Source organism: Pristiophorus japonicus, chromosome 1 (genome assembly GCF_044704955.1).
Source record: "Pristiophorus japonicus isolate sPriJap1 chromosome 1, sPriJap1.hap1, whole genome shotgun sequence".
In the NCBI taxonomy this organism is placed as follows: Eukaryota; Metazoa; Chordata; class Chondrichthyes; family Pristiophoridae; genus Pristiophorus; species Pristiophorus japonicus.
The window spans coordinates 279,893,844-279,916,215 of NC_091977.1; the positions used below are offsets into that span (position 1 = coordinate 279,893,844).

At 44.4% G+C, this 22,372-nt stretch overlaps 1 protein-coding gene across 1 annotated transcript in view; it reads right to left on the reverse strand.

The window, feature by feature from the left end:
* cndp2 (carnosine dipeptidase 2) overlaps nucleotides 1–22,372 on the reverse strand; it is a 103,651-nt gene that overhangs the window by 23,244 nt on the left and 58,035 nt on the right. Inside the window, exons 3-10 of the mRNA XM_070888464.1 lie at nucleotides 19,960–20,103; nucleotides 19,532–19,694; nucleotides 13,087–13,175; nucleotides 9,709–9,909; nucleotides 9,282–9,366; nucleotides 8,023–8,183; nucleotides 6,150–6,314; nucleotides 1,636–1,777 (exon numbers count right to left, since the gene is read on the reverse strand). Coding sequence (XP_070744565.1) covers nucleotides 1,636–1,777; nucleotides 6,150–6,314; nucleotides 8,023–8,183; nucleotides 9,282–9,366; nucleotides 9,709–9,909; nucleotides 13,087–13,175; nucleotides 19,532–19,694; nucleotides 19,960–20,103 — 1,150 coding nt within the window. The remainder of the gene's footprint in view (nucleotides 1–1,635; nucleotides 1,778–6,149; nucleotides 6,315–8,022; nucleotides 8,184–9,281; nucleotides 9,367–9,708; nucleotides 9,910–13,086; nucleotides 13,176–19,531; nucleotides 19,695–19,959; nucleotides 20,104–22,372) is intronic.

A 22,372-nucleotide genomic window follows, 5' to 3' on the forward strand; every position in this document is an offset into this window, starting at 1 on the left:
AGGAGGTGGTATCAGAGTTGGCGATCAGCCTCTGCAAGGTAGAGGTCAGTTCGCCAAACAACGGCACCTTTGTCAGCAGGTTTGAGGACAAGGTTGGGGTTGGATCTGAGCAGAGTGCTGCAAGTTCAGAGGAAGGCAGGTTGGAATGAGTGAGGGGAGCAGAGAAATTTAGACGGCCGATGTCCCATTGGCAGTTTGCAATGAAGTGGTCGAGAGGATAAGAGGCCAGAGGGAGGGATCTAGTTCGAGCGAGAATTCTGGAAAATGAGAGAATGGATCTGCTGTGTGGGGCGGGGGGGGGGGGGGGGGGTGGGGGGGGTGGTGGAAGGGAGGGAAAAAGACTCCTGGCCGAAGAAGTGGGCACAGAGGTGAAAACTTTAAAAAAAAAACTCAGCATCGTGCAGAGCTTGAAATTCATTGGAGGTGGGGGCATAAGGGGGATGAAGCTCAGGCCTTTGCCGAGGTCTGATCGTTTGGAGTCAGGGGATAGTGAAAACACGGCAGGGGCTGGGTTTGGAAGACGGGATGGGATCAGAGGAAAGAAGGTTCCAGAGAGGCGTTGGTGTCCAAGAATTGTTGAAGTTTACGATCCTTGACACCTGAAAGGAAGGAAAAAAGTTTTTGGTTAAAGCGCTGGATGAGGGGAAAGGATGAAATGGAACTGCAGACCAGGACAGCTTAGAGATAGAGTGAGTTGGTGCTGCTGAAGAGAGGTCGAGAGTGTGCATTGCAACAGCGCATAGCGTTGAGTGTGGATCCCAGGATGCGGTGTGAGCAGTGGTTCGAGGAACGCAGAATATCTCGGGAGATATCTGCAATCCTGGGTGGATCCAAAACATGAAGGGTGAAATTTCAGTTGGAATCCACGTGGATTAAGTCTGAGGCAGAGACAGATCCCGAGTAAAGCGATGTGGCTGTGAAAGCAGGTCTTGGCAGATACTTGATCAAACACGAGAAGGAAAACAGAAAGTAAAGATGAACAAGGTAAGAGACAAACGGAAATCCTGTCTCAGAGGAGCAGAACTTCAAGGTGGGCATTCCTAGAAGAGAAGTGACAGTGAATTAAACACTAATACAAAAGCAAAATACTGCAGATGCTGGAATCTGAAATAAAAACAGAGTATGCTGGAAATCTCAGCGGGTCATGCACCGTGTATGTGTTCAGTTTGTTGGAACTTTCATACTCCGCTGTGTCCAATGGCAGCTGATCATTATTCTGTTATTCACACCCCATCATGACTAATGTTCTTCTAATTCCTGTCATTACCATTTCAATTCGGCCCATCATCCCTGGTGTCTCTAATCTCTCCTGCCTTCCTCGCTATCACAGGCCTTCCCTTTTGTTCTTTCTTCCCCTCCCCCTTTCAGTCCTTCTGAAGAGTGTTCTCTTTTCAAACACATTCCAGTTCTGACACAGGGTTGACAACCCGAAACATTAACTCTGCTTTTTTTCCCCCTCAATTGTTAGATCTACTTCTACCAGCACCCAGGAGAGGGGGTGGGGGGGGGGGGGGGGGGCATGGACAAATAAGAGTACAACTTTAAATTATAGGATGTGAATTTTGCACAGGTATTAGTATTTTATGGTCGCTGCAAGTACAGAATAAGTATTCCAACTGAATTCCTTCCACCAACCTGTTTTCATTGCATTCCTGCCAGCTCTGTAGTGGGGATGGTTAAAGTCAGACAGCCACGCCTTTGCACCGTGATCCATGTACACGTTCAGTTTGTTGGGACTTCCATGCTCAGCAAACACCTTTTTGATGTAATCCACAACCTAAACAACAAAAAAAAAGAAGAAAAAGGTAGGCAAGGGTGTGAAAACTGCGATCTCATACCGTGCTGCACAGAAATGATCCAATCCCTCTGGTGGTTTACAGTCCAAAACAAAATCGGCATCAATCAGGAATAAAAACAGAAAATGCTGGAAATACTCAGAGCAGGTCAGGCAGCATCTGTGGCAAGTGAAACAGAGTTAACGTTTCAGGTCTGTGACCTTTCATCAGAACTGGGAAAAGTTGGAGATGTAACAGGTTTTAAGCAAGTCTAAGGGTAGTGAAGGGGTTGGGGGGCAGGGGGAAGGAAAGAACAAAAGTGAAGGCCTGTGATAGGGTGGAAGGCAGGGTAGATTAAGAGACAAAAGGGATGATGGTGCAAGGCAGAATGAGATGGTAATGGGACAAGTTAAGAAACAAAATGTGAGTCTAGATTGGGTGTAAATGGAGATGGCAGAATTATCAACAGCTGCTGAGGGAAAGAGAAAAAAAACAAAAAAATAAAATAGGGGCAGAGGTGATGGTTAGAAATCAGTTTCCATTTTATCACTCAGCAGGAGATTTAACATATGGCCAACACTACTCCCTCCACAAAAAAACACTATAAATCATTAATCCTTCAGACAATAATGATCATTAACCTCAGTGCTGTTTGTGACCTACCAGTGCATAAACTGGTTTGCTCATTTGCTGACAAATGAACAGTGACTGCACTTCAAAAAGTAATTCATTGGTTATAATGTACTTTGGGACGTCCCAAGGATGTGAAAGGCACTATATTAATACAAGTTCATTCTTTTCAAAAGATACTGGAGCTGCAGAGGGTTACAAGCAAACGACCTGAAACTGGAGTTTGAGTTCGGCCGGCTCCACGCGAGGGAGGTGAATGAAGGTGCGTCTGCTCTATGCTGATACTACCCATCAGTACGGAGAGAAGACAAAACATTCCTGATCCCAAACATAAAACAACTGTCCGCGTCACAGCAGAACATTGGCTTCTACAGGTTTTATCTCACAATCAGAAGATGATTAAATTACCAACAGCAATCCACCCTTGGGTTGCAAATTACTAACAAGGTGCTGGACCTTCACTCTTGCACTTTACAATAAAAGACTTGCATTTATATAGCACCTTTCACGACCACCGGACCTCTCAAAGTGCTTTACAGCCAATTAAGTATTTTGAGTGTAATCACTGTTGTAATGTAGGAAATGCGCAGCCAACATGCGCACCACAAGCTCCTACAAACAGAAATGCGATAGTGACCAGATAATTTGTTTTTGTTATGTTGATTGAGATATAAATATTGGCCAGGTCACTGGGGATAACGCCCCTGCTCCTCTTCCAAAAAAAAAAAAAAAAAAAAAAAAAGTGCCATGGGATCTTTTACATCCACGAGAGAGCAGACGTCGGTTTAATGTCTCATCCGAAAGTGTAGTGCTCTGGAGTGTCAGTCTAGATTGTGTGCGCTCAGGTCTCTGGAGTAGGATTTGAACCCACAACTGCCTGACTCAGGAGGCAAGAATGCCATCCACAGCTGACAATATCAACTGAAATCTCTTCAATGGAGCATTGCTATTCAACCCACTCTTAACAGGAAGAGTCATTCAGCCAATCGAGCAGGTTTTAAAAATTCATCCTCGGGATGTGGGAGTTGCTAGCTAGGCCAGCATTCATTGTCGATTCCTTATTGTCCGAGAAGGTGGTGGTGAGCCACAGTCTGTGTGAAGGTACTCCCAGTGCTGTTAAGAAGGGAGTTCCAGGATTTTGACTCAGCGACGAAGAAAGAACGGCGATATATGCCCAAGACAGGGTGGTGTGTGACTTGGAGATGGTGTTCCCTTGTGCCCGCTGCCCTGGTCGCTCCATTCAATTGGATCTTGGCTGATCTGTAACAACTCCATTTACCCGCCTCTGCTCCATATCCCTGGATACCGTTGCCTAATAAAAATCTATTGATCTCAAGTCCTGAAAATTTCAATTGACTCAGCATCCAGAGCCTTTTGGGGAGAATGCCCAGATTTCCACTAGTGGGTGTGTGAGAAAAAATGGGCTTCTTGATTGCATTCCTAAATGGCCTGGCTCTAATTATAAGATTATGCCCCTTTGTTTTGGATTCCCCACCAAAGGACTGTATGCAACCTGTCCTCATACTTTAACTCTTTAATCCCTGATCATTCTGTGAATCAGTTCCTGATCACTCACCAGTAAGGCCTCCTTCTGTGCTGTAAATTTCTATGATTCTATAATCTGTTACAAATGCTGGTCTTTAAATATAGTAAATCAACTCTAAACTCTTAAATATCCAAGTTCATTCAGGCATAGAATCCTTCACTATTGTCAGAGCCTCTGCACCAAATTGCCTTTGAAGCACCAAGCTCAAGCTCCAACTGTAATGAAGAACTCGGTCATATTTTCTTCTGACCATTTATACTCATCACGGCGAGGGCAGTCAGTGCTGGGCAATGTGTCAGTCAGTGTCAAGTAGAGTAGAGCTAGATCCAGAGTAAAACGCCTTATGTTCACAACTGAAACCTCAGCCTCCCTTTCCCTGAGTGAGATGGCCAATTTGTTGTGCAACATTCCACCAGGCTGTCCAACCTTGCTTTATGTCAGCAGCGTGTAGTGTAACAAAATTTGCAGATGACAGAAAGATTAGTGGGAAAGCAGGTTGTGTAGAGGACAGAGAGGCTGCAAAAAGATTTAGATAGGTTAAGCGAATGGGCCAAGGTTTGGCAGATGGAATACAATGTCGAAAAATGTGAGGTCATCCACCTTGGAAAAAAAAAAACAGTAAAAGGGAATATTATTTGAATGGGGAGAAATTACAACATGCTGCAGTGCAGAGGGACCTGGGGGTCCTTGTGCATGAATCCCAAAAAGTTAGTTTGCAGGTGCAGCAGGTAATCAGGAAGGCGAATGGAATGTTGGCCTTCATTGCGAGAGGGATGGAGTACAAAAGCAGGGAGGTCCTGCTGCAACTGTACAGGGCATTGGTGAGGCCGCACCTGGAATACTGTGTGTTTTGGTCACCTTACTTAAGGAAGGCTATACTAGCTTTGGAAGGGGTACAGAGACGATTCACTCGGCCGATTCCGGAGATGAGGGGTTACCTTATGATGATAGATTGAGTAGACTGGGTCTTTACTCGGAGTTCAGAGGATGAGGGGTGATCTTATAGAAACATTTAAAATAATGAAAAGAATAGACAAGATAGAGGCAGAGAGGTTGTTTCCACTGGTCAGGGAGACTAGAACTAGGGGGCACAGCCTCAAAATACAGGGGAGCCAATTTAAAACAGTGTTGAGAAGGAATTTCTTCTTCCAGAGGGTTGTGAATCTGTGGAATACTCTGCCCAAGGAAGCAGTTGAGCTAGCTCATTGAATGTATTCAAATCACAGAGATAGATTTTTAACCAATAAGGGAATTAAGGGTTACGGGGAGCAGGCGGGTAAGTGGTGCAGAGTCCACGGCCAGATCAGCCATGATCTTGTTCAATGGCGGAGCAGGCTCGAGGGGCTAGACGGCCTAATCCTGTTCCATGTTCTTATGTTCTTATGTCAGAGGGGACTTTGATCTTATCTGTAGTGGCTGGTTTTGAACCTAGGCGCCCGCGGTTCACGGACACATTGCCAACACACTGCAGGCCACCCCAGGTCCCAGAAGTGCTATGATAACCATGGTCCTAGCATGGTGATCAAACTGATAGAAATGCTAAAAGTACACTCTTGCATTCATCACCGTGCAACTTAATAAAAAGGAGACCAAACTTATCCCAGCAGCTTAGGAGCTAAAAGTACATACTAGAGCTTCTGAGAGGGTGTACCAGGCCTCAGTAGAGAGTGTACAAGGGAATAAGGGGTCCAAGGATGTTGCACAAGATGTACGGGATCTAAGGAAATTGCGAGAGTGTACACTGTCTGAGGGGGTTGTACGGTGGTGTCTGCCCTCAGGTGGACGTAAAAAATCCCATGGGACTATTTCAAAGAAGAGCAGAGGAGTATTCCCCAGTGTCCTGGCCAATATTTGTCCCTCAATCAGCATAACAACAGATTATCTGCTCATTATCACCTTGCTGTTTGTGAGATCTTGCTGTGCGCAAATTGGCTGCTGCGTTTCCCTCATTACAACAGTGACTACATTTCAAAAGTACTTCATTGGCTGCAAAGTGCTTTGGGATGTCTGGTGATCGTGAAAGGCGCAATATAAATGCAAGTCTTTCTTTCTTTGTATGGGATGCAAGAAGTGCGTGAAAGGGGTCGGAGGAGGTTGTGCAAGGTGTATCGGATGCAAGGGGGTGCGCAAGTGTGTACGAGGAGGTTGTATGATGGCAAAACAAATATTTGCTGTCTTCGCAGTAAAAAGCTCAATACCTGTTTCTGAACCACCTCTGGATCCATATCAGGCACCAATCGAATAGAAAACTTCCCGATAACTTTTCTAGGAATGACGGTTTTGGCGCCTGAGCCAGCAAAAGCCCCCTCGATTCCATGTAAAGACAAGGATGGGTATCTCCATCGGTGCATCAGAATTTGTTCCTGTAAAGAAAAACAAAAGAGGTGCTACAGTTTAACTGAAGTGAACACCAATGCATACAGGATGATCAACAGACTTAATCAAACATTGATGCTAATAAGTCAGGCATGTTTGAGATTAAGACATGTTGGTTCTGGATTTCATCACATTTGATTTGGGGCCAAGTTGCAATATCTCATTTCATACCAAAGGATTCAAAAAAGCTACTCAAATGCTTGCAGCAAACCCCAGTAATCATTTTTAAAAATTATTTTTTGCAGGTTTACAACACCTTGTATCGTGCCTTTAACGTAGTGAAACATCCCAACGCATTTCACAGGAGTATTATGAGATTTTTTTTTTTTTTTTTAAATTGACGAGCTGCATAAGCACAAATTAGCGCAGGTGACCAAAAGTTTGGTCAAAGAGGTAGGTTTTAAGGAGCGTCTTAAGGAGGAGAGAGGCGGAGAGGTTTAGGCAGGGAATTCCACAGCTTAGTTTAGACTGAAAGATGGCAGTCACAAAGTGGAATCTTCAGCCTCAAACTATTTTCAATACTGTCCAATGTGTTTCTAGAATGAGCTCACACTAACCTCTATGAAAACAATTTGATTTAATTACACGTTATGTAACATCAATTGCTGGTTAAATGCAGTGAATGTCAAAAGGCAACTTTCTCAAAAGTCCCTGCAGTTAAGAATCTTCTATTGCTCCAAGGGGGGGGGGGGGGGGGGGGGAAAGAGGGTGTTGGGAGGGAGATCACCTTATCTGATGTCACCTCAAGCACGGTCACGCTATTAATTGCTAAATAAATAAGTCTCTGGTGCAAAACAGTCAACAATTATTGGCCTGGATTTTGCACTAAGTAGTGAGTTTCTGTGCTCACCTTTAAAGGTAGCAACTTCTAGGAACCACACATGCACAGTTAAACTCCTCCACAAGTTTCGCTACACCAGTACCTCACCGAGAGACTCGGCATTCAAACACAAAGGCTGGAAAGTTGTGGTATTTACCCCCTAAACACCCAAGAGTTAAGGTTTGTCCATTCAAATGGAAGTGAATTTTTAATGGTTTTAAAAGTCCTAATTACCTGCCAAACAAACTCTCTGGTCCTGAAAATTTACTTTTTCCCCCCCAAGTGTGGAGTCTCATTCCTCCAGATGTTAATTATTGTTGGAGATTTAAAAAAGTGTATATCCATTTTCTTTAAAAACTCTTTCATCTCTTAATTCCATCTTTCTTTCCCTCTCTTTATTTCACTTTCTGTACATGATTTTACATTGAATTAATGATTCAAGCTTACACTTCCTGGTTTAAATTGCGTGCTTCAGTTAGGATTCTTCAATCCGATTGGTTGAGGAGAGACTGTCGCTTCCCCTCTTCCCATAGGTCCCAGAAAACCCGGTAGAGGTCGCCTCACTGAAATAACTAATAACCGCAAAAGCTCACGGAGATTATGTGGGCAAGTGTAAGCGTAATGATCAGCGTACACTGCTTATTTGCCGCTGACCACAAAATCCGGGCCAATACAAATAGTATTCATCAATACAATTATAGGCAAATGAAGCTGCTTAATCATTGGAGTTTGTTCCCTTTAGAGTCCACTCTACAAGTTCACATCAAGTGTACTCTGAGAACAAAGATGTAATTCAGAAGATTGTCAGAAAAAGAATTCTTGTACCTACATTAAAACAACTATCCACAGAATTGAAAGTTTAATGACAAACATACCTTAGTGCTGTGCAGCAGCTGACAGGCACCCACATCTTTACAGTATTCTTCAATATCAAACTCTATTTTATCGTACAACATCTTCTCCTCCTCTGTGAGCGGTGCCACGGATTCTTCAACACCAGGAATGAGGATCTTTCCCTTGCTGTCCACCAACTTGCCTATTTAAAATGGGGATGTTGATCAGACTGCTGGCAACATGCCGACAAAGCCCCAACACCACTGCATCAACTAATGTGTGATCAGCACAACAAAGCCAAGTGAGCAAATGACCCAAAACTGGGTCTGAAGAGCCTTTGGAATCCATAACAAAGTTGGTTTGTTCTACATCAAGCATTTTGAGCACAAGGGAGAATCTACATTACATACACACAAAATCTTTCCTTGAATGCATTACAGTCAATTCATGAATGAAAACTTGCAATATGCAAAATTCCTGGGGTATCAGAGCCCCAAGGTGATTCAGACACAGTAAATGTGGGATATGGGTTTGAGAGTGAAACACAGCACTAAACTAAAGCCCATGCTTCGATCCGAATTCTCTCCGAGGTGGCGGTGCCAGCAGACTAGCACTGACCAAGTGCACAGTGCGAAAGGTTCCACATCTTCAGTCCCACCCGAGCGGTTCAGTTGCTGAGGGTTCCACAAATCCACTGCCTTAAACTCAGGAGGTTTTGTTAATTTTGCAGAGAAACAGCATTGCAGGGAATTAGTTACTTATAACTAAACAACACTTTAGTTTCATTTGCTCAGTGGATAGCAGTGAGATGGTGCCCAAAATGTTGTCAGTGAAGCACACTTGATTCTAATGAAAAGAAAACTGGAGAAAACTCTTCTCTGCAGTTATTTTTAAATTAAATAATAAAACAACAATTCCTGTTATTGCTGACAGCACAGATCTGCTGCCAATGGCAGGGGAAAAAACAAACATGATCCAGGATGAGGCCTAGCAGTTCACATGACCACATCAATTTCTTAAAGGGCATTTTCTCTCTCCCTCTTAAAGAAATGATGGCAACATCCTATTTCTACATGGAAACTGAAAAAGGACTTTAAAAATCTGATCTTAGAATCTATATTAAATGACCAATGTATTACAGGGCAATAGGTTTATTGGCCCACAGTTCACAACTCACTCCATTTTTCCCCATGTTGCAAATCCTTTATTCAACATTTAGAATATATGCTCCCTTGAATTTCAAATCACAAAACTAGATGGATTACTCCAAGCCCACCTGTAGTAATCTAGGAGCTCTTACCCAGTAAGTAAATCAGGTCAGTCATCGCTTCATGTACTGTGCCACCAAAGACACCCGAATGTAGATCCTTATCAGAGCATTCAACCTAGATATTGGAACCATGCGTGACATGTTAACACTTCATACTTGTACCGCACATTTTAATTCCTTACTGCTAGCAGGTTAGTACAGCAATATCTAATGCAACAAGATTAGGCATCTGGCTCCAATGCAGCACTGTAAGTACAGGGCATACTAAAGCGATTACATCCAGCAGGGATCTTCAACTATCACCACACTGATCCAGAATCAAAAAACGCAACAGGGATCTAGTTGAAGCAGCACTGAATTTAATAAGTAAACCTTTAAACAGTTGAAGGATGAAATAAAACTGCGAGGACCATATGTAAAGTAATTTTTTTTTTTTTTTTAAATTGTGAAAACGTACCTGCACAAAGAAGAAGCAGATGCCTCGGAGACCATATGTTATACAGGGTTTCTTCTTGCCAAGCCAGTAATTATCGGAAATACAGACAAAATCCACACCCTTGAAGAAAGTGTCTTTGCGAGAATATATTAGGTCATTAAGACCTTCTGAACCCGACTCCTCCATTCCTTCAAAGCAGAACTTGATATTAACTGGAACTTCCTACAGAAAGGCCACAAGGAATCCAAGTCACAGCTTTCCAGCATCAGAATTTATTTACACAATGTGGCACCTAAAATCTATCGAATGGAAATGCAAGCCACCACTAAAACCTCATCACAGGATTAGTTATTTACTGGACCAACAACCACCTCTATTTATATAGTGCCTATAACTTAGTAAAATGTCCCAAGGCACTTCACAGGAGTATTATAAGACAAAACATTTGACAGTCACACACGGAGAAATTAGGGCAGGTGACCAAAAGTTTGATCAAAGAGGTAGGTTTTAAGGAGGAAAGAGGTAGAGAGGTTTAGGCAGGGAATTCCAGAAGTTAGGGACGAGGCAACAAAAGGCACAGCCACCAATGGTTGAGCAATTATAATCAGGGATTATGCTCAAGAGGGCAGAATGAGAGGACCATGGATATCTCGAGGGTTGTGGGTCTGGAGGAGATTACAGAGCGATAGGGAGGGGCGAGGCCATGGAGGGATTTGAAAACAAGGATGAGAATTTTTAAAGAGAGGCGTCACTTAACCGGGAGCCAATGTAAGTCAGCAAGCACAGGGATGATGGGTGAGCGGGACTTGGTGGGCGTTAGGACACGGGCAGCCGAGTTGTGGATCACCTCTAGTTTACATAGGATAGAATGTGTGTGGCCAGCCGGAAGTGGGTTAGGAAGAGTCAAGTCTAGAAGTAGCAAAGGATTAGCTGAGGCAAGGGCGGAGACTTGCGATATTAGAGGAAATAGGCTGTCTTAGTTATGCTTCAGATATGTGGTCGAAAGCTCATTTCAGGGCCAAATATGACACCAAGGTTGCGAACAGCCTGGTTCAGCCTCAGACAGAAGTTGGGGAGAGGGATGGAGTTGGTGGCTAGGGAACGGAGTTTGTGGCGGGGACAAAAAAAATCAATGTCTTCGGTCTTCCTAATATTTAACTGGAGAAAATTTCTGCTCATCGGACAAGCAGTCTCACAAAAGGAGAAGTGGTGGTGAGGTAAAGGTGGGTGTCATCAGCGCACACGTAGAAACTGATGCTGTGTTTTTGGATGATGTCGCCAAGGGGCAGCGTGTAGATGAGAAATAGGAGGGGGCCAAGGATAGATCCTTGGGGACACGAGGCAACGATTCGGGAAGAGAAGCCATTGCAGACGATTCTCTGGCTATGATTAGATAGACGAGAATGGAATCAGGCGAGTGCAGGATGACGGTGGTGAGGTGTGGGAGGAGGATGGTGTGGTCAACAGTAGTCAGCAGCACAGAAACAAGACAAAAATGATCACATTCACACACTGAACAAAACAAATCTTTCATAAAACCCAAATATGAACCATGCTTAATTAAATACCACAATATTTTGCATTTACCAATAATTGCATTTAATAGATAAGATTTATTAACCCATACCTGTATATAAATAATAAAACTAGCAAGACCTTTGGTCCCTATGCACAGTGTACTAATACTAGGCACAATAATTGTACAATTTTCAGACAGCTGACTTACACTGCTAAAGAAAGCCATCCCCACTTGGATCATATGTCGTCAATATGAAGCCAAAATATAAATTGAATGTTTCCCATTTCCATCATCTACAAGGCACAAGTCAGGAGTGTGATGGAATACTCTCCACTTGCCTGGATGAGTGCAGCTCCAACAACACTCAAGAAACTCAATGCCATCCAGGACAAGGCAGCCCGCTTGATTGGCACTCCATCCACCACCTTAAACATTCACTCCCTCCATCACTGATGTACTGTGGCAGCAGTATGTACCATCTACAAGGTGCACTGCAGCAACTCACCAAGGTTTCTTCAACAGCACCTCCCAAACCCACGACCTCTACCACCTAGAAAGGTCAAGGGCAGCAGGCACATGGAAGCACCTCCACGTCACACACCATCTTAACCTGGAAATATATTGCTGTTCATTCATTGCGCTGGGTCAAAATCCTGGAACTCCCTCCCTAACAGCACTGAGAGTGTACTTTCACCACATGGACTGCAGCAGTTCAAGAATGCAGCACACACCACCTTCTCAAGAGGCAATTAGAGATGGGCAATAAATGCCAGCCTTGCCAGCAAAGCCCACAACAAATGTTTTTAAAAATAGGGACAGTGGCTAACTCATCAATGAGTGATAGTCCATACGGCTTCATGGCAAGCTGCATGGTGATGGGGTTGTCCAGAGTTATCATTGGATTCATCTTGCATTCAGATATACTGTAGTACCAATCACACCTCAGACTGAATCCTCTTCAGGAGTTTCCTTCACCTCAGCACTATTCAGTTTAAATGTAAGCCATGGATTCCAAAAAGGTTGGTGCTCATTTTGTTACTCAAATAAACTAGGAAGTTTCCTGGCTTCAGCTACAGCTTATATTGTGCAACCTGCTCTCATCAGGTCAGCCTTAGAGCTGCTATCAGCTAGTTTCAACACTCTGGGCCAGGGAGGGGGGAAACCGGCTTGTGACTGTGCTCAAGGGGCTCCCTACTGGAAGGCATGCTGGCTGAGGCAGGAGTAGACTCAGCTGTGATCCCCTAAAGCTGGAACAAGTCCTTCTCCTGAAACTCAGAAGTCCTGTGAAACTGTACCCCAGCAGGATTCAGGAGGGGAAGAAAATTGATGAGGGTGTGGAAAGGGGGGGAAAAAAAAAAAGTTGCATTGTTTGCACTCAGATTGAACATTTCAAAACTTTGAACTGGAAGACATCATTTCTGCACTTCAGAAAGTTTCTCTGACCAACAATGCTCCAAGATTTAATTAACTGCCTCCTGGCACCCCATCTTAATCCAGAAAATATTTAAACAACTGAAGCCTTTGCTCAAATACTAAATTTTGATCTAGTAAACTCACAAATGCAGTGTTAACAGCACCAAACCATTCGTGAAAGGGACAAAAGTCACACCTTTTCTGTAATGAAGCATCTACTCAGAATGCTCCTTTGAGAGAGCTCATAATACAAAGTGTACCCATGAGGCAAGCGTGAAGTCAAAGACCCAATTGGGTCTTGCGGCTTAGTTACATTTTGCACCAATTACTGGAGGGGTAGGTTCGGCTATTGGCAAGGAAAGGCTGTTGTAAGCATAAATCTTTGAACAGTTCTTCGCCTTCCAACAGAGATAATGTATTACAGCACATAGATCAAAAACCAAGCACTGAAGATAAACTTTTATTACCTGCTTTAGTTTTTGAAGAGCTTCAATACAGTTCAGCCATGCCAGTACTGGTCCCTTGTCATCAGTGGAACCTCTCCCATATAGTTTTCCTATAAAAGTTGCAAACATTACAAGTCTTTTTATGGCGGGGTGGGGGAAGGGAGGTCACTGCAAGTAATACAATTGAAAACACTGGTCATATCAGTCCCCTCATTTTGAAATAAAATCAGAAAATGCTGGAAGTACTCAGCAGGTCAGGCAGCATCTGTGGAGTGAGAAACAGAGTTAACGTTTCAGTTCGGTGACCTGTCATCAGTTCAGACGCAAGGTCCTCGACCCAAGACATTACCTTGGTCTCTCTCCACTGTTTCCAACAGCTGCAGGATTTTGCTTTTAACCCTCATTTTGAGACACTCAAATGCTTCAGAAAGATTACAACTTACATCCGTTGATTTTGTGTGTCTTTTTGTCTAAACTAGGATTCCTCATTATTACAAAATTTAAAAAAAGTTCGAAGAGAACTGCGTGGGAAAAAAGTTTGCTGCATAATGCAGTCTTAAGATAACCAACCTACCTATGATGGAGAAACTGCCATAAATACTAACAGGTCCAATAATCAGAGATCCTCTGATTAAAAACTGATTACTTACACCACTGTTGCTGCAATCTTACTGCACACAAGCTCTAATCACAGTGCAAAGGACAAATAATCCCACTTTTACACAAGGGCTTGATAGAAAAATGATGAATTTAAATGTTGTTACTAAAATATATACAGGCATCTTATTGAATCCCAACTTTTATTACATGCTCATCGTCTGGTTTCAGTTTATCAAAATCAGGCTTTCTATTCAGTAAACTTCCACCACACAGAGCGTGTGCAGTGGTAAGCACATGACTTTCTGCACTGATTGCTCTTTGTAACCTTATAACCCTGACAGCTGCTGTGTCATGCGAGAAATGATTTCCTTCAAGTAATTCTGGTGTTAACACACAGCTGAGACGGTGATCAGCATGTAACATTACAGTACAGGAGTTAAAGATAGAAGGCATGGTCACACATTTCCACAGACTGACACTGATAATATGGAAACAGTTGAAGCTTTGCTTTCAAAAAAAAGAGAGCAAGCTGACCCTTTACTCTGACACATCTTCCTTGCTTGAGAGCAGAATTGGCAGAGACCAGGAAAAGGTAAATGATGGACAAGCAAGGAAGTATATAACTTTTAACCAGAGTCTCCCCTCTAAATAGTACATGAAGGAGCGTTCTGGTATTCCCACCGACCCTTTTCATGTGTGTGAAATACCCAATTACAAAGAACTGTTTCATGATTGTTGCCAGCAGTGCAATTTAGTCTAGCTGCATAGTCGAGTAAGTCACTCGAGAACACAGCACAAGGTTAGAAACAAAGACAAGTAATCAAAATAAATCAATAATTTTTACAATGCATTACTGGTATAGTCATTAGGGGAATGGTGTGTGGGTAAACTCAATGGCGTTATTTGCTGTGGTCCACATATTAAGCATGGCTAATCAGATTGATTCTGCTAACTCTGCTCATTGGAGAGACACTTATTTTTGACCTCTGTTTAAAAAAGGGGAAAAGGGGGTCAGTTTGCTCAACGTCACTCTCCAACTCTTCCAGTACCTCGCAAAGGCCATGCAAGAGAAGGCAAAATATGCAAATATTATGGCAATTCTTTGTAACCATCCTTCGATAACTTAATGAAATATCAAAATCCCAATTTGAATTAATTCTGACTTCTCGTCCAAGCAGGAGGAGGTTTAGAGGGAAGCAGAGGGGAACTATTTTCACCCAGAAGGTTGGTAGAGAAACCCTCTTCGCATTTAAAAAGTACTTGGATGTGCACTTGAAGTACTGTAACCTACAGGGCTACGGACTAAGAACTGGAAAGTGGGATTAGGCAGGGACAAGATGGGCCGAAATGGCCTCCTTCCGTGCTGTAAATTTCTACGATTCAAAGGTTCGTAGATATCCCCAATGAGCACATTTCCTGGCTGGAAGGGGAAAGAGAGCAACATCTGGCTGATGATTTACAGCAAGGAGTAAACTCCATTTTATATTAGAAGCTGGAATTGAAATCAGAATATCCCTTTAATATTTGACAGGTCTTCTCTATCCAGGGAGACCTGTAACAAATATTGCAGGGAAGCCTCCGAACTGCACTGTTACATTGTCCTGTCCAGACCAATGCAGCCAAGACAGCGCCCTCCAAGATCAGGAGGTGGTAGAGGCCATTGGGATCATCCGAGATGGCTTGTAATGCACATCTGGTTTAAATTTAATGCTGTACATTGGGATTCACAGTAAGAATTTTGTATTTTAAAGCCCAGTAAGAATTTTGTATGTTTCAATGAGATCACCTCTCTTTCTTCTAAACTCTAGAGTATAGGCCTAGTCTGCTCAATCTCTCCACATAGGACAACCCTCCCATCCCAGGAATCAGTCTGGTGAACCTTCATTGCACTCCCTCTATGGCAAGTATATCCTTCCTTAGGCAAGGTGACCAAAACTGTATACAGTACTCCAGATGTGGTCACACCAGGCCCTATGTAATTGCAAGGTTGGGAAACTAACAAGTTCAGATCTGTGCAGAGACTCATTCTTTGGCAATTTGCTGATTAAGATAACCACAACCCACCAGTGACAAATCATCACATGATTTTTTCAATGATTTCAGTTGCAAATGGCTTCCCATTTTTCTTGCTCGTGTTTTTAAAACTGCTGATAGCAAAACATTGTTGCTCGGAACAGGATCTGGCCACCATGTATTATGCCAAACATTAAATAGTAAAACACAAAAATCTAATGTAAAATTTGCTGTCTAACTGGACTAACAACCAACAACCTAGAAGTCGGGAGTGCAAATTCCACCATTGCAAGTTGCAAGATTGAATGCAATAAATGTAGTAAATTGTGGGCTAGTCCACAAAAGATGCAGTTTTTCGTCTCAAAACTCCAACTGGTTTCACCAATGTGCTTCTGGGAAGTACCCAACACGTGACTCCCACACTATGGGCCCAAGTTTCCACACGATAAAAACAGGCACCCTCCGAGCTGGGCGCCCGTTTTTCGCGCCTAAAAAAACCTCGCGATTCTGGAGCGTTCTGCAGCTCCTTGTCTGCCTGGCGCGGCGCCCGGGGGGGGGGGGGGCAGAGCCTACACTCGCGCCGATTTTGTAAGTGGGAGGGGGCGGGTACTATTTAAATTAGTTTTTTCCTGTCGGCAACGCTGCGCGTGCGCATTGGAACGTTTGCGCAGTGTGAAAAAAACATTGGCACTCGGCCATTTTTGTAGTTCTTTGTAGCTGTTTAATGTTTGAACATTTTTTTAATAAAAGCACATTGCCATCAGCACTTGCAGCCTTCTCACTGTCTCCTTCCCTCCCTCCCGCGAGAAGAAGAAGATCGCCTCCTCCTCCTCCTCCTCCTCCTCCTCCTCCTCCTCCTCCTCCTCCTCCTCCTCCTCCTCCTCCTCCTCCTCCTCCTCCTCCTCCTCCTCCTCCTCCTCCTCCTCCTCCTCCTCCTCTCCTCCTCCTCCTCCTCCTCCTCCTCCTCCTCCTCCTCCTCCTCCTCCTCCTCCTCCTCCTCCTCCTCCTCCTCCTCCTCCTCCTCCTCCTCCTCCTCCTCCTCCTCCTCCTCCTCCTCCTCCTCCTCCTCCTCCTCCTCCTCCTCCTCCTCCTCCCCTCCTCCTCCTCCTCCTCCTCCTCCTCCTCCTCCTCCTCCTCCTCCTCCTCCTCCTCCTCCTCCTCCTCCTCCTCCTCCTCCTCCTCCTCCTCCTCCTCCTCCTCCTCCTCCTCCTCCTCCTCCTCCTCCTCCTCCTCCTCCTCCTCCTCCTCCTCCTCCTCCTCCTCCTCCTCCTCCTCCTCCTCCTCCTCCTCCTCCTCCTCCTCCTCCTCCTCCTCCTCCTCCTCCTCCTCCTCCTCCTCCTCCTCCTCCTCCTCCTCCTCCTCCTCCTCCTCCTCCTCCTCCTCCTCCTCCTCCTCCTCCTCCTCCTCCTCCTCCTCCTCCTCCTCCTCCTCCTCCTCCTCCTCCTCCTCCTCCTCCTCCTCCTCCTCCTCCTCCTCCTCCCCTCCTCCTCCTCCTCCTCCTCCTCCTCCTCCTCCTCCTCCTCCTCCTCCTCCTCCTCCTCCTCCTCCTCCTCCTCCTCCTCCTCCTCCTCTCCTCCTCCTCCTCCTCCTCCTCCTCCTCCTCCTCCTCCTCCTCCTCCTCCTCCTCCTCCTCCTCCTCCTCCTCCTCCTCCTCCCCCCCCCCCCCCCCCCCCCCGGGGGAAGAATGAGCGCCTCAGGCTCACTGCAGCATTCTCCGTGCCTTCACACAGGTAGGAAGATGGTTTATTTAATCTTTTCTTTGCTTATAAATGTTTATTCAGGTTGGATTTATTTGTATAATATTTGTAGAAGTATAAATAAGGATTTATTGTAGAATTTAATGACTTGACTTCCCTTTCTTTCTTTCTCTCCCTCCCTCCCTCCCTCCCTCCCTCCCTCCCTCCCTCCCTCCCTCCCTCCCTCCCTCCCTCCCTCCCTCCCTCCCTCCCTCCCCTCCACCTCATTCTGGACGCCCAATTTGTAACCTGCACCTGATTTTTTTTTTTTTTTTAATGTGTAGAACAGGTTTTTTCAGTTCTACAAAAATCTTCACTTGCTCCATTCTAAGTTAGTTTGGAGTACATTTTCACTGGAAACTTTCAAATCAGGCGTCAGTGGCCGGACACGCCCCCTTTTGAAGAAAAAATTCTGTTCCAAAGTAGAACTGTTCTACCTGACTAGAACTGCAGAAAAAAAAAGAAGAATTGCGATTTCTAAGATAGTCCGTTCTCTACTAGTTGCTCCTAAAAATCAGGCGCAAATCATGTGAAAAATATGATTGACTTTAGTGTCCTCAGGAGACGTGGGATAAATACTGCAGCCAGTGCCATTCACATTCCAAGAACAAATTTTTTTTAAACTTGCATAGATAGGGCTTTTCACATCCGTGGGATGTCTCAGTGCTTTACCAATGAATTACTTTTAAAGTGGAGTCACTGTTGTTTCGTAGGCAAACACTACAGCCAATTTGCACACAGTGTGGTTCCACAAATAGCAATGAGACAGATAGAATTGTTTTTTTTTGTGATGTTGATTGAGGGATTAATGTTGGCCAGAATTCCTCCTGCACTATTCTTTGAATAGTACCATTAGATCTTTTATATCCACCCGACAGCATAGAAGCAGCACCTTTGATAACGTAGCACTCCCTCCATGCTCCACTGAAGTGTTAACCTAGATTTCAACAGTGACTACACTTAAAAAAAAAAAGTACTTCATTGGCTGTAAAGTGCTGTGAGACGTTTGGTGGTCGTGAAAGTCACTATAGAAATGCAAGTCTTTCTGTTTAGGTGCTCAAATCTCTGGAGTGGGGTCTATGCTCAAAATCTTCTCACTCAGCGGCGAGTGCCACTGACAGAGCCAAGATGAATTTGTGTCAACAAATCTTATGAAATGTTGACTATAATTGGACAATATGTTGACATACTATTAGGAACAGTAAAAATAAATTCTTCCCCGTCATCATACTTCTCCTGAATTGCCAGTTCATGTTGGAGAACAGTTTGAAGGGTTGTGTTTTCCATGAAATGCATTGCATTTATATTTGTTAAACAGGAACAGTGCCAATCTGAGCAGTTGACCAATTTTTTTTTGGGGGGGGGGGGGGGAAAAAAAGAGGGGGGGTTCAAAGTTTTCCAACCGGACTGGCAAAGGTCATGGTCCCGAGATGAAGAGGAAGACTAGAGACCGAAATTGATGGCCTTACCGCCGACATTCCTTTTTGGATTGCGCCCAGTGCCAGTTTGCACTTGGGCTGGGAGGGGTTAACCGCCCGCTGACATCAGCGGATGACCAAGTGGCGCAAGTGACCTCCTGCCCGCCGAGATGCCAGATTGGTGCGGGCAGGAGTCGGCGCCAGAACGGGGAAGGACCGCTGCGTGGAGGCTGGTCTATCCCCAAAGGGAGGCATGAAGACTTGCGAAAAAAAGGTTAGTGAACATTTAAAAATAAAAAATTCTTACAGCGACTTACCTGCAAGGTGTTCAGTTTTTTTTGCATTAATTTTTCTTTTTCAGCTCTTCGACCCTCCATGGGCCTGACTCCATCCTCGGTGGCACTTGGGTGGCAAGAGCCTTTGCCGCCCAGATTGGGAGCTCCCACCCACTGCCACCCAGATTGACGGTGCAAGTCCCTTTTTTGCTGCCAGGCACCCTTTCAAGTACCTTTTTACCGAAACTCCCACCCAAAGTACCGCCAGGTATCTTGGTGGCCCTTTGGGCGGCCCTTGGGTGTCACCAATTTCTGCCCCCAAGTGATCAAACTAGAATCGCATTTGGTGCAATCAGTACCACAACCCAGGCCAGAAGTGCAATTCTAATAACCGGAACAAAAAAAAAAAAAAAAACAACCTTACCATCTTTTTCTACCAATGTGAAGGGCTCAGTATCCCATCCATCCTCAATTTGGGCAGGCTGGACATCCAGATGCCCATAGATGCATACAGTCTTCTTTCCTGGGTCATTGCCTAGCGTGGCCAACAGGATTGGAGGAAGAGGAATCTTTGTTCCATCAGGAAGCTATTTAAAATAAAAGTACATTGCAAACAATTAAATTTAAGATCAATGGCACATTGTAAAACTTTATTGCAGAGAGCGAGAGATGTATATAATTTCAGGTGTACAATTCTAAAGGGCTAGTTACATGAAATAAACAGTCCAGCAGCACCAAGGAAGCCATATTCCAACACTTGGAGGTGAAAGGAGAAAAGGAAAGACCAGTTGGAAGAGACATCATTAAACGAATGAAGGATGTTCCAAATGCAAATATTCTATCAGTTCTCACCGTTTGTTGTCCAATATCGGCCAGTTCCACTGATCCACCCAGTCGTTCTATCTCTTTGGCAACGAACTCCACCATCCTTTTGGTTTCGTCTCTCTTCTCTGGCAATGCAGACACACTCTGAATTGCCACCCATTCTGCGAGACGCTAGGGAAACAAAACAGCTCAGTAACTGAACTTCACAGTACCGATTTTCCCCACAGGTTGAATGACTCCTCAACTGAGATTATGTAGAGGTCATATAGGGGTTCATAACAACAACAACTATTTATATAGCACCTTTAATGTAGTGAAACGTCCCAAGGTGCTTCACAGGAGTATTAGAAGACAACAACATTTCTTTTTTTTTACAAAAAAAAAGACAGCGAGTTGCACAAGTACAAATTAGCGTGAGTGACCAAAAGCTTGGTCAAAGAGGTAGGTTTTAAGGAGCGTCTTGAAAGGGAGGTAGAGAAGTTTGGGCAGGGAATTCCAGAGCTTAGGGCCGAGGGCAGAATTAGAGGAGCACAGACATCTCGGGGGGGTGGGGGGGGGGGGGCGTTGTTGGGCTGCAGATTACAGAGATAGGGAGTGGCGAGGCCATGGGGGTGGGGAGATTTGAAAATAAGGTTGATAAGTTTGTAATCAGGGCATTGCTTAACTGCGAGCCAACTGCGAGCACAGGCGTGATGGGTGAGCGAGAGTTAGGACACGGGCAGCTCAGTTTTGAATCACCTCTAGTTTAAGTAGGGTAGAATGTGTGAGGCCAGCCAGGAGTGTGTTGGAATAGTCAAGTCTAGAGGTAAAGGCATGGATGAGGGCTTCAGCAACGGATGAGCTGAGGCAAAGATGGGCGATGTTATATAAAACAAATTGAAGTCTCGGGCAAGCCAGAGTTTGGGTGGCTGAGAGAAGGGTTGTTTTCTGTAAACCACCAGTCCCCAACATGGATTCTATTTGTACAACCACATACAGTGCATCTACACAATCAGGTTTCTCGCTTTTTTTCTTCACACTTAACATTTTAAACACTAACTAGTTCTTGGGTAGAGCGTAGAGGCTGTGCACAGATTTCATGGGTGTGGCTGTCCTGCTAGTACATTTAACATCATGCAGAAGAAACAATTGATGCTCATCATTTGCATTCAAAGTAAAAAAGCTCTGTTAACCTAGTGGTTACGAAAGTATTGTACCAACAGTATCACCATCACCTCAGTAACATTAGGCCCAAGTTTCTGGTTCTGGTGAAAACGGCGCACCTCCGAGACTTACGTGACCCCTGGGCTCGAAGGTGCGTGGAGAGAGAGAGAGAGAGAGAGAGAGAGAGAGAGAGAGAGAGAGAGAGAGAGAGAGAGAGAGAGAGAGAGACCTTCCCTTCACATAAAAGGTAAGACTTCTATTTTTTTTATTGATTGATTGCCTGTTACTTTGGTCTTGGTGCTTTAGGTGCAAGGTTCCTTCTATTTTTTTCATTAATTAATTGCTTATTACTTTTTGTGCTTCGTTTAGTGCTTGGTGCTTTAAATGTACTGCTTTGTTTAGTGCTTAAAATGTACTTTGCCTCTTTGATGTTGTTGTGAAGGTGTTTGTGGAAAATCCTCTAACTTCCCTTCCCCCCACTGTGATGTTGATGTGTCCTTTGTGTTTAATGCTTCCCACCGCCACGTCTCTGGCTGTGCCTGCACTAAACTTAACTCTAGGTAAGCTTTTTCAAAACTTACAAAAGTGGACACTTACTTCAAACTAACTTAGAATGGAGCAAGTTTTCGCTGCCGAAACTTGCAAAACAGGCCTAAGTGGCTGGACACACCTCCTTTTGAAAAAAAATACCTGAACTAAAATGAACCTAAACTAACTCACTAGAACTGGAGCAAACTAAGTGCCGAGAATTGCGATTTCTAAGATACTCCAAACTAAAACTAGTTGCTCGAAAATTGGAGCAACTCCACCCGAAACTTGGGCCCATAAGAACAAGGAGCAGGAGTAGGCCATACGGACCATTCAGTATCATGGCTGATCTTTGGCCTCAACTCTATTTTCCCACCCTATCCCCATATCCCTTTATTCTTCTAGAGTCCAAAAATCTATCTATCTCAGCCTTGAATATACTCAATGATTCAGCATCCACAGCCCTTTGGGAGCAGAGAATTCCAAAGATGCACAAGTGAAGAAATTCCTCCTCATCTCGGCCTTAAAAGGTCGATCCCTTATTCTGAGACTACCTCCCCCCCCCCCACCCCACCACCTCCGCCCCAGTTCGAGACTCTCCAGCCAGGGGAAACAATCTCAGCATATCCTGTCAATCCCCTTCAGAATCTTAATGTTTCAACGAGATCACCTCATTGTTCTAAATGCCAGAGAATAAAGGCCCATCTACTCAATCTCTCCTCATAGGACAACCCTCTCATCCCAGGGGACAATCTAGTGAACCTTCTTT